At 29.3% G+C, this 13,088-nt stretch overlaps 3 protein-coding genes across 5 annotated transcripts; 1 reads left to right on the top strand and 2 right to left on the bottom strand.

The window, feature by feature from the left end:
• Positions 1 to 2,650: 2,650 nt before the first annotated feature.
• On the top strand, positions 2,651 to 6,560 carry LOC122633041. 3 transcript variants are annotated; one of them, XR_006328011.1, is made up of 14 exons: positions 2,651 to 3,104; positions 3,286 to 3,415; positions 3,479 to 3,609; positions 3,669 to 3,803; positions 3,950 to 4,114; positions 4,282 to 4,370; positions 4,444 to 4,624; positions 4,693 to 4,915; positions 4,975 to 5,136; positions 5,210 to 5,364; positions 5,532 to 5,767; positions 5,842 to 5,934; positions 5,996 to 6,076; positions 6,164 to 6,306. XR_006328011.1 is itself a non-coding variant. In XM_043820517.1 (13 exons), the coding sequence occupies exons 1-13, from the start codon at positions 3,029 to 3,031 to the stop codon at positions 6,412 to 6,414; spliced, it is 2,169 nt and encodes a 722-aa protein (XP_043676452.1). In that variant the 5' UTR covers positions 2,657 to 3,028; the 3' UTR covers positions 6,415 to 6,560. The 3 variants fall into 3 exon arrangements, 2 of the variants coding, with proteins under 2 accessions (XP_043676452.1, XP_043676453.1); XM_043820517.1 differs by having other exon boundaries at positions 2,657 to 3,104; positions 5,842 to 6,076; positions 6,164 to 6,560; XM_043820518.1 differs by lacking the exons at positions 2,651 to 3,104; positions 3,286 to 3,415 and having other exon boundaries at positions 3,479 to 3,596; positions 5,842 to 6,076; positions 6,164 to 6,560.
• A 152-nt stretch (positions 6,561 to 6,712) lies between these two features.
• On the bottom strand, positions 6,713 to 8,481 carry LOC122633045. Its single transcript, XM_043820522.1, has 5 exons — positions 8,237 to 8,481; positions 8,031 to 8,071; positions 7,594 to 7,785; positions 7,012 to 7,102; positions 6,713 to 6,923 (listed from the first exon to the last, which is right to left on the bottom strand). The coding sequence occupies exons 1-5, from the start codon at positions 8,265 to 8,267 to the stop codon at positions 6,871 to 6,873; spliced, it is 408 nt and encodes a 135-aa protein (XP_043676457.1). The 5' UTR covers positions 8,268 to 8,481; the 3' UTR covers positions 6,713 to 6,870.
• Positions 8,482 to 9,379: 898 nt separating this feature from the next.
• LOC122633043 (PRELI domain-containing protein 1, mitochondrial) lies at positions 9,380 to 12,898 on the bottom strand. The gene is made up of 5 exons (XM_043820520.1): positions 12,718 to 12,898; positions 11,484 to 11,705; positions 11,178 to 11,391; positions 10,853 to 11,086; positions 9,380 to 10,783 (listed from the first exon to the last, which is right to left on the bottom strand). Exons 2-5 carry the CDS (start codon positions 11,573 to 11,575, stop codon positions 10,646 to 10,648), a joined length of 678 nt encoding a protein of 225 aa, XP_043676455.1. The 5' UTR covers positions 11,576 to 11,705; positions 12,718 to 12,898; the 3' UTR covers positions 9,380 to 10,645.
• Between the last annotated feature and the right edge of the window lie 190 nt (positions 12,899 to 13,088).

Here is a 13,088-nt window from a genome sequence, read left to right as displayed (position 1 = left end):
AAAAAAAAAGAATAGTATGAAATTAGAGTTACTCGTTGGTGAGTTATTCTCACGGTTTTTGTCAAATCAGGAGATATGACAATGAAAGTTCTCGTAATCGATCGACTTCATGTAAATTACGTTTCGATCCAGTCGTTTATACGATATCATTGATCCGTATAAAGGGGTAGAGACGATATGCAGACTGACGGGTAGACGCGGACGGGCCCGACAGGAAATTGCATCTGAATCGATTCGGCTAGCCTGTCAAGAGTAAAAGGATCACGTCAAAATTTGTATCTCCTATTTGAGAATTTTAATTATTTAAGAAAAATAAAAATAAATGGAAAAGGAAATCAAAGAAAGAGAGATCGTGATTTTTTTTGTATATGTTATCAAAATTCTTTTAATTTATTATAAACGATTATAATATATTGTAATTATATAAAATATATTATTAAAGAGTAAATTATACTATATTAGTATGATATAATAATTTAATATAGTATAATATATATTTCTTTTTTAATTATTATATTATACAATTATTATAATATATCATATAATTTTTCTAATATAACAATTCCTATAATAAATAATCTATATTCCTTAGAAAAAAGATATTTTGTTAAAATTTAAAGGTAAATCACGTAATAGTCCTTATCTCGAGAACTAATTTTATGTTTTACGTGGCTTCGACGTACAGGCAGACGATAATAAACATACACACATACATACATATATATGTATTCATTCTACATAATAACGTTACTGTTGCCGTTGCATAAGACGAAGGACATCACGCCGGATGCGTGCTCATAGACGAACTCGTATGCGTACTTTACAGAATCAACGATTCTGCAATAATCCTATACACGTTATCTTCCTTTACAAACGATAATATCGATCTTACACGTGCTACGATCACGTTTTCTCAGTTCCGTTTTCTCTCTTTCGAATATCTACATCAAAATGAGAAACTTAGAAATATCGTACTTTAAAGTACGTACATGACTATAACTTAAGACATATAATACATAGAGTATAATTGTACAATTACTATGCCGTTTATTTTATCTATTAAGTAAATAACGAATTAATCGAAACTAATTACTATAATACATGGATATTAATTAATTAAGATATTCAGAAATTCATTATGTTAAAAAAAAAAAAGAAAGAAAAAAAAAGATAAGTCGGAAAAAAAGGATTAAGTTTACAAACAAAATTGCAATTTGATTCATAACTAAAATTGAGAGATTAGATTGGTATTAAATCATGATAATAATAAGATACGTAATTAAGTATGCAACAACGAGAGATCTTTAAAAACAACATCAATGACGAATATATCTATTTATGCATATGCAATGTATAGATAAGTGGATATATCACATATATAGACGTATACATATACGTATAAAGGTATAAGGATTACAACCCATATAACAAATATCGCTATTTATTCTTCTTGGGTGACGTCAGTCACATTAGCAATGTGTTCATTTCAAAATACTATTATTAAAGAGATATCTACTATATATATCCATTAGTGCATATTTGGACAACTATAACAAAAATGAGGAATGGAGGTGACTAATTTTTTTGGATGAAGGAGGAAATAAGTTTTGCATTATGTAATTTATTATATGCAAAAAAAAACTGAAATAAGAAAAGAATAATTATCATAGTAATTAATTATTTGACTTTGTTGTTTCAATAATGAAGAAACAAAATCGAAGAAACAAAAATATAAATTAATTCCTTTTATTAGTCATCACTATTGACTTCCCTTGTCATAGTTCTTTCTTTTCTTCTTTTTTATACTCTTTTTTCTCTCTCTTTTTTTTTTTTGTTTGACAAACCGTTCACATTCCTATGCATATACCTACATTTTCAAAGGCAATTGCGTAAGCAGTGATAACGATAGACGACCACTCGAGCACGTAAATGAACCTACGGCCTCGATTCGGCGAGCCTTTCTACAGATGGAAATATACGTTAGTATGGTACCCGTGGGACCTACCTTGTCTCTTTTGTATGACACCATTTTCAAATGATTAGCGTAATGGATAACCGAAATTGCAGCTGATAAAAGAAATAATATAGTGGTAATATATCACTTACCACTGACTAATAATGAATATTCATATTTCGGATGTCAATGATATTCCTAAAAAGAAGCTCATATTAAATTCTAATCTAATTATATAGTTACATGAAAATTTTATATTGAAAATATGACAATCAATTATTTTGTCTTTTATTTAAAAAAAAAAAGTAACGAATATAATTAAATAGATATATGGATTTAATAAATAAAATTATTGTGATTAATACATGATTCATTTAGATTATAATTATAATCACATGTTAAATAATCTTGAAAAAATATATTACACACACACACACACACACATATATATATGTATAATATATATAATATAAAATATATACAACGACACAATATAGAAAAAAACGTAATACGTATTATTAAAGAGGGGTGACTAATTGCGATTGCAGGTGATGAGGGAAACAGAGAGGTGAAGAGGGAGAAGCCTATCGCGATCGTTTGTGGACCACCGAGCGCGTCCTGCTCGTCTTCGCAGGAACACCTTTTTTTTCTACGACAATGCACCTCGATATATAGTTTTGCCCACATCCCGTGAGTAGAGTCAGTCGTAATACGAACGCGAGAACGGAATTGTCATTCGTTTGTTGTCAGACGACGAACGTTCTTTTTTATTTTTTTATATATTAAAAAAAAAAAAAAAAAGAGAGAGAAAAAGAAGAATAGGATTTTTGATTGGCGGGCATGAGGATGAACAAAAATCGGCCGATCGAAGAAAACGGTGTAAATGATTGGTGTCGAAGAAAATTAATTACAAATACGAGATAGATAAAGCAGCCGTACTAACTACGGCGAAGAAGAAATTATGTAACGACGAAGTTATAGTGCGCACGAAGGAAGGACGCGTTAGATCATTTGATAAATATTACTAATTTATAGATTTTCCAATCGTTTAGCATAAAAAGTTTTGTTGAAAGGATGCCTGGACGTTCGCCTTCCCTGATATTTCTTCTTCTTCTCATCGTCGTAGTCATCTTGTCGATCATTTGTACAGGTGTTGCATTATGTTTTATCACGGTTTCTTTTCTGTTTTTCTTTCTTTTTTTTTTCAACCACGTTTATATTACGTCATTGAAATATTCTTGATGCAACGTTTGTTATGTTTGAAAGAATCGGAGGATGCTCTTCTCCCTCTTGTTTCGATCTTAAATTTTTTTTTCTTTTTCTTTTTTTAGGATCATCTCAAAGTTGTCAGGATATCGCTTGGGAAAAAGTTAGTGGAGCTAGACCTGAGTATACCATTTCTAAAGTTGCTTTGTTCAGTGGTGAAGATGCACATGGTATTGTTATCCCTTGCTTCGAAAGGTATAATACATCATTTTTCATTAATTTTCATATGATTTTATATTTAATTGTAATCCGATTCAGATGTAAACGAATTAATTGCACTGCCTTCGTGATCGACATCGAAAGAAGTCTCTGCTATAGTGTCGAAGTTGAAGGTGACGAGTTTGTTCCAGAATCAAACTCTATATTTTATCAAGAAGTTTGTATAAAAGGTATCAATAACGTTTTTCTTCCACATGTTCGTTGAATATTCATTCGAAATATATTGCAGTATCTAACGCTTGTAAAGAAAAGAAACTATGGCAAGTAGAAAGAACATTGGGAGCTATTTTACTCGATGTTGCCTCTGTTTGGTTACCGCAAGCTATGCGAAGAAATCGATGCTATGAAATGTGTATTAATGCAGGTAAATTAAAATTTACATGATCAATATCCTTGATTTCATTAAAAAAAAAAAAGAATAAATCGATCAAAAAAATTCGATCTTATGTCATCGTCACTTACAAAATTAAATTCATCGGAATATGAACTTACGCGAATTTTTATTTTCAGGTGGTGCCTGTAAATCAGCACAGTTTCGTACATCAAAAGCATTATCGATAAATAACACATTGGGAAGATGTGCCTTATCGATGGCCGAAAGGAGTATCAGGCCTCAGGCTTATAGGGCTTCCATGTATAGAGACGAATACCTGCAACATCAGTGTCATGATATACGTAAGTAAAATCTGTAAAAAAAAACTTGATTAAAAAATATATAATAACATATTTACATCGTTTATATTAAATATATATTTTTTATTGTAATCATTTAACAAAAGGAAAAAAAGATTATTGCAAATATATCGTCTATCGATAAATCTAAAAAACGTATTATGTTTCAGTGAAAATGGATTATTGTTCCTATGCTGAATTTTCGAATGTAACTTTGCCATATTCAGATCTTGAATTACCTGGTGTTGATAAACGAGAGGTATTGAATATTTAATTAGAATTTATATATATATATTAATACTAGTTTATAATGAAAGTAATATATTAAACAGTGCGAAACTAGATGCGATCTCGGCGAAGATGGTTTCATCTGTAGAAGTTACACAGTTGTATACACTTCAAACAAGAAACCAATTTGTCGATTGCATTCAGAAGATACATTGAGTCTTGGTACCAGTTCACTTGTTAGCACATCTAACAGTATTTACAAAGAACGAGAGCCTTGTTTAGATGGTGAGTTTTTTTAAATAAATACTTTAGCGTTTGTTCCAATTGCAAAATTACAAGATATCGTCATTCAGTTAAGGTACGATGCAGTGACACCACGTTAACAGTTACTTTGATTACGATGGAACCTTTCGAAGGTAGACTCTATGCCAATGGTTATGGAAATGATTGTGGTATTCAAGGTACTGGTCGAAATGTAACAATACTAACACTGCCTTTACCAAAAACCGAGGAATTGGATATGTCTAAAATTCCATGTGGTTTTACGCCAGCATTTTCAATCGATAATGAAAATCGGTGAGTTGTCTACAAATCATTTCGTCAAGGATTGCATTGATATTTTCGATAATTTACAGAACTAGGACGATGATATGGGCTACCATAGTCGTACAGTTCAATCCTATCATTCAAAGACTGGGTGATCAAGCAGTTAAAGTTGGATGTACTATAGGTGAACAAGATATTCCACAGCCTAGAAACGTATCAGTAGAATCGAGTTTAAATTTTGCTGATCCCAAGTGAGCACTGTTTCGTGTCTTACGAAATATATTATGTATTTTACTTTTTTCCAAATCGTAATAACGTCTTTAGCGCAGGAGTACCACCAATTTCAACAATCGTAATGAACGCATCATCGGAAGTACCAATGATAACTATGAGAATTTTAAACGAGAATCATCAGGATGCAGTCGTTACGAAATTGGGAGAAAGGCTGACTCTTCGAATTGAAATTAAGCCGGCTGATGGTATGTCGTTGGTTAAGTATCTTATCTCCGTAGATTTGATCAATCATTCGGATTGTATTTTTTTTCTCTGTCTCTTTCTTCAAAAAGGGCAATTAAGCATGATCGAATTTGATAAATGATAGATATAAAAGTAAACATGGAATTAAATAGAATTTCAAGTATTTTAGGTCCATATGATATCATGGCTGGACATCTAGTAGCTAGTAGTGCAACAGGGCATTGGTCTTATCTTCTACTTAACGAAATTGGATGTCCTACGGATCCAACAACCTTTCCAGCGTTATCCAAAGATCCGATCGATAATCGTTCACTCATTGCAACTTTTACCGCGTTCAAATTTCCTGAAAGTCAATTGGTCAGATTCAACGTTATTGTTAAATTTTGTTTAGATAAATGCGAGCCGGTAAGTCAACATTTATCATTGTTGAATTCAATACAAGAATATATAATTGGAAGTTTTCCTTTTCCATTTTTAAGACACATTGCGAAGGAAATCGTGTCTCTTATGGAAGAAGGAAACGAACGTCGACAGTTATTGCATCAACGTCGGAGCCTTATATTGCTGCTGAGGTAACTGAAATTTTCAGGAACAAAACACCAGATGAACTACCATTACAACTGTCTATCATAGTTCAGAGTCCTGTGATTTTTGCGGATCCTCTACTGTCCAGGGATAATACTACTCCCGATACTATTCTAATAGCTGGTGGACGTAAGTCTAATCGTCGATTGACAACGATTTATTTATCTTTTAATCCATTTTTTTTTTATCGGTGTTACGTTCTTTTTTTTTTTATAGACTCCATCGATGGACTACTCTGCGTAGATGCCGGTTTAGTTTTAGGTTTACTCATCTTTTGGCTGATCATTCAAATAGTTTTGATAGCCTCTTGCCTCTTGGCGATTGGACGATACAGAAGAATGGCCATAAGAGCAGAAGAAGACAGAGCTGATATATTGGCTAGACATCTTTATGGTATTCATGGAGGAAACTTTGAAATTGCTCGAAGGGTCAGATGGGCTGATAGAAATAATTCTTCGATCGGTTGATTTACTATCGTTCGCTGAAATCTTTAATCACTGCTGCACATTTTCTTTTCTTATTTCTTTATCTCTTTCTCGTTTTTTTGTACATTAACCATATTGACAATAATAATAATAATGAATAATAAATATCGTAAGATATTCGACCGAAAGTTTGTACTTTGTTACTTTCCAATTTATTTCTACAAAACGATATAACGATAGTATTTAATTCATATATAGTATAAGAATTAAATTACGATACGACGAAAATGAAGTCTTATTATAAATGATCTTATATGGTAAAAAAGTGAGAGAACATTTATCTCTGCTTTTTATATTTATTAACCTATTAAAAAAGGTGTGTTGATAAAAAGAAAGAAGTAGAAAATATTATAAAATATATACCGCTAAACAGTCTTCCACAATAGATTATTTCGATCTTATAATAAATCAGTGTTATCAATCTCTAGCAATAGCCCATTAACCTCTGCTCCCGTCGGCACTACAACGTCCATAGGAAACCAGGCTTATCTCTGTAATAACATAAAAAATTAAATTAGTATTATAGCAAATATTTATTATTTCTTAGTTAATTTTATGCTCTAATGTATATAAATTTACTTTTGCCACAGCCAACTGCACAGTTTAATTTTCCTGGATTTTCATAGCTGATGTTGTCTGTTCCACATACAGGATTATATTCTTGAGTAACCTGCATCAGAAAAAAAATATATTTTTATTATTTTATATATTTATCATATATTTATTATTATTATTATTACTATATCTGTTTTTTAATATAGAGAATCATTAACGATATAAGTGTGTGTGTGTGTGTGTGCGCGCGCGCGCGTGTGTATAGTGTGCGTGTAATTCATGTTAAGTAGGTGATGACGCACGTAAGTAAACATATATATCCTTATTACCAATCACATATTCTAATACATTAGCAAAGATCAATAGTGATTAATCATGTTACGTAGCTCGGGATTTCCTTATATTTTCCTTTTTTACCTACACATATTAAATAAAAAACTACATATTAACATTGCACATTACATTGAACAGAAAGTCTATTTGTTCATACATATGTATATATATATGTATGCATTACACATACGCACACACACACATGCACACAATGAGATCGATTTATAAAAAAACAAATAAATATATTAGATTATCTAAATTGAATTTATTTACCAAACATGAATTAATGCAATTTTCATAAGCTTCGGATCCTGGAGTGATAGATACAGGTGTCGCTCCCGTCGTTGTCATAGGATCTATCATGTTATTAATGACAGGACGTTGAGTCGACAAGGACGGTCTATCAACAGGACCATCGAAAACGAAACCATCTACTCGAGAAACATCATCGAGGTTCAAGTCATTCTGAAATAAAACGTATATAATAAAGATAAAGAATAAATAATACGATGAAAGACGTATACACATGCACACATCAAATATGACTCCCAAGAGACTGTCGTCCTTTCGTTCGACCAATCAGATTGCTCGTTTTAAGTTTCATACATATATATATGGGAAAAGAAATATTCGCGTTCTCTGATTCGTCGAAATAATCGAAATACAAATATCATGTAGATCAATATTTAAAATAAAACTTGTAAACTTACTTGAGGAAAGGCTATGGTGTTTGATAGTACTACGAATACAACTATAATAAAAAAACAACAAAATTTTGTATTAATTTTTTATCTTATTAAATTTAAGATCAATAGAGAAAAAATGAATAATAAAATATCATTCGTCACACATATTGAAATTTTCTATATTTTATTATATATCCTAGTATAATATTATTGTTGTTTAATTAACTCACTCAAAGTTGTAGAAATAATGACACGATACATCTTGTTATATCGAATATAATAAATTTACACGGAAATTTATTTATACGATAGAACGTTTCTCAAGTAACATCGACGATCGACTGTTCGGAAATCGATTTGCAGTCTTCACTTTTATACTGATCTGACCGATACGACAAGTCGGAAATAATTACGTCTGTCCAAGAATATTCACTCACGAACACGCATTTTAATAAAGAAAAGCTGGATTTTCCCTCCTTCACGTATTTCGCGAGATGAATTTGTTTTTATGTGTCAACGCATACAACAAAAACAACAATGTCGTGCGTATAACATTTCTTTTTTTTTTCTTTCTTAAATAAATTATATTATTCATTCTCTCCCACTCTTCCACCCGGAATTCGAGAATAGATTTTAAAATGAAAGGAAAGGATGGCCCACAGTTTTATAATTGACCTCGTGACTAAATTTATCATTTATCGAACTGATTTCTTCCTCGTTTAGTCAATAAACGATTTCAGTCGCTATATAATGATTCAAAGAAATCGCATCATCCACACGAGATGAAGACAAGGTCAACCAGAAAATCAGGTTTGATACTTGTAAAATAATAAAAATAAAAAAGAAATGAATTAATTAAAAAAAAAAAAAGATTAATAAAAAACGATCGTCGTTATTTCTAATACGATATTCATTTCACGAAATCAGTCTTCGTTAAGCGTAATGTCAACGAATTATATTAATTTTATTCATTGAAATCTTTTTTAAGTTTCTGTGAATATTTTATTCTCGTATATTAATCAGATAGATATTCCAGGTTTCTTCTAAGAAATTTGTTTAAATATATTATTCTCTAATTAAAAATTATTGATTAATAACCTCAAAAATCTTGATTGATATTTGTTTATATATGTATGTATATATGTATATATAATTTGAAATTAAATTAAAACAGTTTTTTTGTTATATAAAATTAAGTTTCATAATATATACTATGTATATAACTATATACTATATATATACGTACGTACGTACGTACTTGTATATTGTCCGATTTAAATGAAATAATAATTAATTTTTTTATTACTGAACATTATATATCATTAATTTTACTATTGAAGAAATAATCTGGTATGAAAGTAATAAGAATAATATATAAAAAAACTTGCATATATTTAACATATATTTTAGTGACTACCTATATGTCATAATACTTTATATAATACATTAAAAAGCAATATAATACAAACAGCGAATATATTCTTGTAATATAATACAGTTGTGATATATATATATATATGTATATGTATAATTTGTGTATGTATGTATATATATATATACATATATACATATATATATACATATATGGTACGTATGTATGTATGCGAGTTTGCATTTATGCTTTTTAAAGCAACAGAGTTGCAAATTCTATTTTTGATAACTAATTTTATATAAATATCTATTTCCTATTGGCATTCTGCTTACAATGTATCAAATCACAACTTATATAAACCTTTTATATATACAGCTTTTATAACATCATGTTTCAACAGTATGATCGCTTATATTTCTTGCTTCCAGAATTGAGGAAAAATTGTAATTCCAAAAAGGAAAGGAATTATAATTATTGTTATAAAGTATAATATATACAAGTGAACACAAAAATGCATTTCATATAAATATATGCATATATGTATATATCGTATTATTAAGTCATAAGGTGCCATTAAATAAAATAATTTCGTTTAAATAATCCTGAAAAATATTTCGATTAATATTTTATGTTTTTTTTTAGATTTAGATTTTTGTCAGATGAACTACAGATCAAATTGAGTTTTACTTCGCACCCATAAAAGTCTTGATAATCTTATATAATTCAGTAGGATCGCCACATAGACATGACTTATTTTTTATAATACTTAAACTTGCACATTCTATTTTAGACAAGTGGTAATGTATAAGTCATGTACGTACGTTGATCGTACCTAAAAAGAGTGTGTTTTATACTAATTACATATGTAATAAATTCTAAATGTTTCAATATTGAGTAACAACAGGATATTCCTGGTATCATATATATTCTGGGCTCTGGCAGTTAGAGGAATGGTAGTTTTTTGAAATACAATTAACTATGTTTTGTAAAACACAAGTATCTATTGTATACAATTAATCAATTTTTCTATATATAATATCGAAAGAGGAAAATTATATATTAAAGGAAAAATATATATGCAAAATCCCAACATTAAAAGTTAGATTCAACATATATTAAATTTTTAATTGGATTAGAACAAAGTCCAAGTGATCTCATTCTTTTTTCTTTACTATTGTTTCGAATTTCATTAAATTTCTCCACTTGGCATAGTACTTGATAGTTAATGGTTTAGTAACATTTAATTAATCTGATTCTTCTCAATATATTACATAAATTGACCAGTCTTTTGCTTCGCTAAATCTGTGGCCTTTTTAGCAGCATCTTTTACTTGTTCTGCTTTGTCTTTTAAAGAATGTTGCAAACCTTCTGCCAGAATTGATTTACTAGCTGATAAATCGTCGGGCTATAAATTGATATTAAAAATTAAAAAGTATGAAAATTTACGAACAGTGTTCTTATTTGATACGTTTACCTGACAACTGCTATGAGAAGTTGCCAATTGTGCTGTTTGAGGAAACATACGTCCAAGAACGTGATTGAAACCTAACGACATTTTAATATAGTTTTTTTTTAATCTATCTTGTCCAAATGCTTCAATTGCTTTACTAAATCCAAGTACACAACTCCATATCCATGCTGATCTGTGTACTGTAGTCCATGAAGGATTTTCATCGGAAACTCGGTAAACAACTTTCTCGATAACGCTCTAAGTAGCAATGTTAAGATTGTGTTATATAATATTCGAAGAAAGACGAAGATTTATTTATAATATAGTATATTGTATTTGCAATTATTACCATTGCTTTGTTATAGGTGAAATTTCTTGAATAAGTTGTCAATGTTCTTGCCTCGGGATCTAATATGCTTTCCTCTACAATTTTAACAGATTTTTTTTTAATTAACATTTCACCCCACTTTGGTACTCCATTTGTTTTTGTCAAGAGACGTTTAGAATAAAGTTTGCCATCCTTAACTTCTCTAGATATAGTATCTTCCGACAAGACATGCGAGCTATTAACATAAGAAAAAAATAACATTATCTGCAAAGCTCATACATAAGTAACTACATGTTCAAACTAATTTATTGTCAATATCTGTAATACCTGTGGGGATTAGGATATTTAACCCAAAATCCTTGTACAACTTGTTTCCAATTAAAGTAAAAGGTTGTATTGTCTTCAAAATACTTAACCATTATAATGACAAATGTAACTAAACGAATTATACTATCAACAACTGTCTTGATGTTTTCTTGGAATATTTTATTAATAAATATTTGATGCTTTTTCAAGTTTTTATTAAATAACCGGATAGTTCTTTATTATCTGAAAAAAAAAAAAAAAATACGATATAATATAATGATATATATCTATTTAATATATATATTTAAATATACATACACACAAATATATATAACAATATATAAATAATTCAACCAAAGTATCGTAATATTTACAAAAAATATATATTCATATATTTATAAAAATGTTTATATTACAAATATCGTACACACGCCAATTTCATGATCGATATACTCACATGAGTACGATATCGATTTTATGAGATACATTACGAAAAAGTCTTTGAATAATATACATGATGTAAGTCACGTACGACGGTTCAATTTCTTCGTTGGCACTAACACGACAGAAAAAAGCACACTAATGAAAAAATTCTGATAAAGCTTCACGAGTATTTCTTTATAAAAAATAGGATATAAATATCGATAAATGATAAAAAATTATAGTCGGATTGAAAATATTAGTTAAATACATTTTAAGTGTTTTTGTTGAACAACGTATTAATTCGATCAAAATTTATGCGTAGCAAAAAAAATTTTAATTTAAAAAAAATGATTAAAGTAAATTAAAAAAATTCTTTTCGTCATAAACGTATACGTATACGTTTATGACGAAATGAATGTTGAATGTACACGTTGCAATTAACAATTGTTTAAAATGAAATAGAGAAAAAAAAACAACAGTTGACCTATATTTTAACTATATATTTTAACTGATAGTAAGATAATAAAAAAGTAGGTCAAATGACAAATCTAATAGAAGAATTATATAATCTTAACTCTATTTAATGTAGATATAATATTTGTATAATAAAATATATAAATATCGAATATAATAAAAGACAAAGTTTCATTATATATTATTGCTATGTTTTCCATATAGTTGCAGAAACGATATATGTATAAATAAATCGATTCGAAGCCATAAAGAACGAATGTTATTTTTTCAATGATCCACTAAAGTATTATAAGGATAATTAGATGAATAAAAAATTGTCGCAGAGAATGGCATGTGAGATATCGTGTTGCAAACTTACCGTAAAAGAAAATTCGTGATAAATTCGAAGGACTCGGATAAATAGCCATAAAATGTTGTTTATTCCGTGATAAACATTTTCACGTCGCATGACTATACACAGTAGTGCATGGATTAACTAAACGGACAATATAGTGGGGGGAACGAGTAAAAGGGAAACATATCGAGTTCTCTTTCTTTCGTAAGAAAAGGAAGGTGAAAGAGACTCTGGCGCCATCTACGCTTGCTAGAAATTTCTTTTCCTTTTTTTTATGTCGTTAATTAATTTGAAAATTAATTAATGGGGATTATTAATATAAGTACAATACATTACGCGTAATATTAACGATGCAATTTTCTTTTTTTTTTTTTATATGTTAATTTATACTTTGT

This window comes from Vespula pensylvanica, chromosome 11 (assembly GCF_014466175.1).
Source record: "Vespula pensylvanica isolate Volc-1 chromosome 11, ASM1446617v1, whole genome shotgun sequence".
NCBI lineage: Eukaryota > Metazoa > Arthropoda > Insecta > Hymenoptera > Vespidae > Vespula > Vespula pensylvanica.
This window is presented reverse-complemented; position numbering and strand designations above follow the sequence as displayed.

Coding starts and splice junctions, on each gene's coding strand:
- LOC122633041 (XM_043820517.1), top strand. CDS start 3,029: ATGCCTGGACGTTCGCCTTCCCTGATATTTCTTCTTCTTCTCATCGTC. Junction 4,115..4,281: donor ACATCAGTGTCATGATATAC/GTAAGTAAAATC, acceptor ATTATGTTTCAG/TGAAAATGGATTATTGTTCC. Junction 5,768..5,841: donor GTTTAGATAAATGCGAGCCG/GTAAGTCAACAT, acceptor TCCATTTTTAAG/ACACATTGCGAAGGAAATCG.
- LOC122633045 (XM_043820522.1), bottom strand. CDS start 8,267: ATGTATCGTGTCATTATTTCTACAACTTTGA. Junction 8,072..8,236: donor CATTATTTCTACAACTTTGA/GTGAGTTAATTA, acceptor TTTTTATTATAG/TTGTATTCGTAGTACTATCA. Junction 7,103..7,593: donor ATTGCATTAATTCATGTTTG/GTAAATAAATTC, acceptor TTTCTGATGCAG/GTTACTCAAGAATATAATCC.
- LOC122633043 (XM_043820520.1), bottom strand. CDS start 11,575: ATGGTTAAGTATTTTGAAGACAATACAACCTTTTACTTTAATTGGAAA. Junction 11,392..11,483: donor AAATATCCTAATCCCCACAG/GTATTACAGATA, acceptor TTATGTTAATAG/CTCGCATGTCTTGTCGGAAG. Junction 10,784..10,852: donor CTTCTCATAGCAGTTGTCAG/GTAAACGTATCA, acceptor ATCAATTTATAG/CCCGACGATTTATCAGCTAG.